Below are 3,021 nucleotides of genomic sequence, written 5' to 3'. Positions count from 1 at the left end.
GATGATTTGATCCCAATAAAGTACAACAACAAACCTGTCACCAGATTTTATAGTAGTTGCTTGAGTGTGATCAGCTCTTCACAGTTTTATGCCTACACAATGCTAAGGCCCTGTTCTGTGGTCCACAGTGCTTTGCATAGCTCACTTTCTCCATGTAGGAATGGCTTTATTTATACTCACAATTATTTTAGTCTTAAAAATGCCAGGGTGATGCCACAAGCTAATACAAGTGTTACACGGCAGGAATGAGACAATAGCATCATGGCACTGCCTGACTCCTGCGGTTTGCACAGAAATAGCTGCATCCCGGCAATAGCTGCAAGCTTTAAAATTATATAGGTTGGCAGGAAACTCTCACTGTATGGGCAAATTCTTTGATGTGAGCAGCACAGATATATTAGGTTTGGCATTGCAGTACAGCGGCTCTTTCTTGGATTTAAGTGACTCTATATATATTACAGTAGCAGAAGTGGATTTGTATATTACTGTAAAGGTGCTCAATTTCCTATGTTTAGCTGCAAAATACATACAAATAAGCACGTGGTGGAAACAAGGGCCTTATCATCTATTCTCCACACCACTTGGATCTCTCTCTTAATCAGAAGACACCTGAAGCTATGGTAAAACAATACAAGACAATAGTCAGAGCTGGACTCAAGTCAATGAGGACAGAAGGATAAAATTAAAGTTAATATCAGACCTTTTGAAGGAGGTTGCCCCTTTTTGTAGATATGCCTATACTTACAATGATTGCTAATACTGTAGATGGTCTCATTCCCTCCTCCTCAAAACTTCAGCAGCCCTGTGGCTTTTAACACCTGTAGTGCACTACGTCTTTTTTATATCATGACTTGATCTGTGGGTGGCTGTGACTCTTGGCTTTGGTTCATCCTGCACCTCTTCAATATACAAGTAGGGAACAGAGAAGGAAATTCCGGAAATTCCTTGGCTGCAAAGTAATAGCAAAATGCATCCAAACAACAGTTAGAATTTGCTATGCATGAACATATCTTAATAGAGATTGTAGCTTCCAAGAGCAGAGAGCAGGCTCTATGAACATCCACTGCAAACCGCAAGAGCAGTGCGATGTGGAAAGGTGAAAAACATATTACAAACACACACAAATTCACAGAAACAATTTTGATTGCTTTTTGGATCAACTTTGTTTCATGAGGGCTTGTGGTTATCTTCTTTTTGAGACATTTGATGACTTGTACTGAGCAAAAAATCACAATCCCTAAGGGAATAAAATACCCAAAGATAATGGAGAATAACATTGAATAATTAGGTTCAATAGATTGTTTCTGAAAACAGAATTGTTCCATTTCTTTTTGAAATGCTGGACGCAAGAAGGAATAAATTATCAGTGCTATCCAAAGAAACCCACAGATCGAAGCTGATTTCAGTGGGGATCGAAGAATCTTTGCTTTTAGAGGGAACTTGATTGCAATATATCGATCAATTGCTATCAGGGTGATGATAAGGATGCTCATAGGCATGTTTGTAAAATAGATGTTCCGTATGATGGAACATAGCTTGTCCGTGGGATAGTCATACTTGGTGAAATATAACAGGAAAGGCAGGGAAAAGAGCAGGAAACTGTCTGCAACCATGAGGTTGATCATGTACACCCTGGTCTCAGTCCACCTCTTGAGTTTGCAGCAGAAGATCCAGAAGGCAATCATGTTCAGAGGGATCCCCAAAGAGAGCACTGGGATGTAGACAATCAATTGAAATAGTGCGACGCCATTCTGCAGTGTGTCATCGTCTTCCGTGCAGTTATTCATGTTGGGCCGTCTCTGCAAGAAAAGGGTGCAGGCATGAGAGCGGGGACAGGTCTTCTGGGCTGTCCTGCTGCAGTGTCCCTGCTCTCATGGCTCTGTGGCCCCTCACACCCCTGTGCTGCATCTCGAGGCAGCCCCAGGAGGGGCTTGCTGGCTCATCAGCGCCGTCTGCCCCTCAGCCAGTGAAGTAATGCTGCCACTTGCCACCAGCTAACACAAAACCAGAGAGGCAACCCTCCCTTGCAGCTACTATGGGGTTAAGCCTGCCTTGTTCTCCATCCAGTCCTAGTTTGCACAGTTTGGGTAATAGCGAAGGGTCTGCAAAGCAGAATGATAATTTTTGTGATCCCTTATCTTTGCTGCTGCTGTGGTTATCCGAGAACCACTGGCTTTAGGGCAGCCCAAAGCAGAGCTAGGTAGCATTCCCCCTTGGCCCTCCAAGGCCCTTGCTTTGCTGCTGAAGCCACTCCATGGGTTTGCTCTGGGTCTTGCTAAGCCTACCAACCTCCACAGGACTTGAGCCCTTCCAGCTGTGGAGTAGCTTAGGTGGCTTTTTTTTTTAGTAGCTTAGGTGGGGGTAGTGGCAATGCTGCTGCAGGCTGCCCCCAAGCACAAACCTGCTGCTCTTGCTGGGGGATGCTGGGGAGGAATAGCTCAGCATGTACCACCAGCCCCAGCAAATAACAGGTCTCCAAAGAGAGAAGGGAAAGTGAGCACACGTGTCTGATTTCACCCTTCAAAGACAGGAAGCCAAAATGTTGCTAGAGCAGAAAACACGAATCCAAGACTGTCTCCCAGTATTCCTTTAAATATTTCAGGGCATCTGCTACCGGTAAGGGGGCTGTGGATGATGAATCAGACTTAGTCTGCAGCTCATAAAGGAAGTGTTTATAGTGAGGCATAAACAGCAAACGCCCAGATCCCTGCTCTCTCTTATAAATACATTGCCTTATAAGTCAGCAGCTTCTAAGCATCAACATCTAAACTGTAGTGAAAATGTCTGACTGCATGAACTAAGCAAAACTGTTCCTAGCGTCCAAGACAGAGAGGCAAATCTAGCAACCGTGGAGGAAAGTGCAGCACCTGCCTGGCACCAGAACTGGTATGGCACTACTGAACCACTGGGATATGGTCGTTTTTAGGGTAGAATTTATGGAGGAACTAACATACAGCCGGTGTCCTGGTTCTCTTTGGCATTCAGCCTCACAGGTCCTTGGCTGCAGTGTGGTGGCACCTA

The 3,021-nt window shown here is 44.7% G+C and overlaps 1 protein-coding gene across 1 annotated transcript; it reads right to left on the bottom strand.

Moving 5' to 3' along the window:
* Positions 1 to 839: 839 nt before the first annotated feature.
* LOC135991696 (G-protein coupled receptor 35-like) lies at positions 840 to 1,787 on the bottom strand. The gene has a single exon (XM_065640502.1). The coding sequence runs from the start codon at positions 1,785 to 1,787 to the stop codon at positions 840 to 842; it is 948 nt and encodes a 315-aa protein (XP_065496574.1).
* Between the last annotated feature and the right edge of the window lie 1,234 nt (positions 1,788 to 3,021).

This window comes from Caloenas nicobarica, chromosome 8 (assembly GCF_036013445.1).
Source record: "Caloenas nicobarica isolate bCalNic1 chromosome 8, bCalNic1.hap1, whole genome shotgun sequence".
In the NCBI taxonomy this organism is placed as follows: domain Eukaryota; kingdom Metazoa; phylum Chordata; class Aves; order Columbiformes; family Columbidae; genus Caloenas; species Caloenas nicobarica.
The sequence above is the reverse complement of the archived record's forward strand: the minus strand, read 5'-3'. Positions and strand labels throughout refer to the sequence as shown.

Coding starts and splice junctions, on each gene's coding strand:
- LOC135991696 (XM_065640502.1), bottom strand. CDS start 1,787: ATGAATAACTGCACGGAAGACGATGACACACTGCAGAATGGCGTCGCA.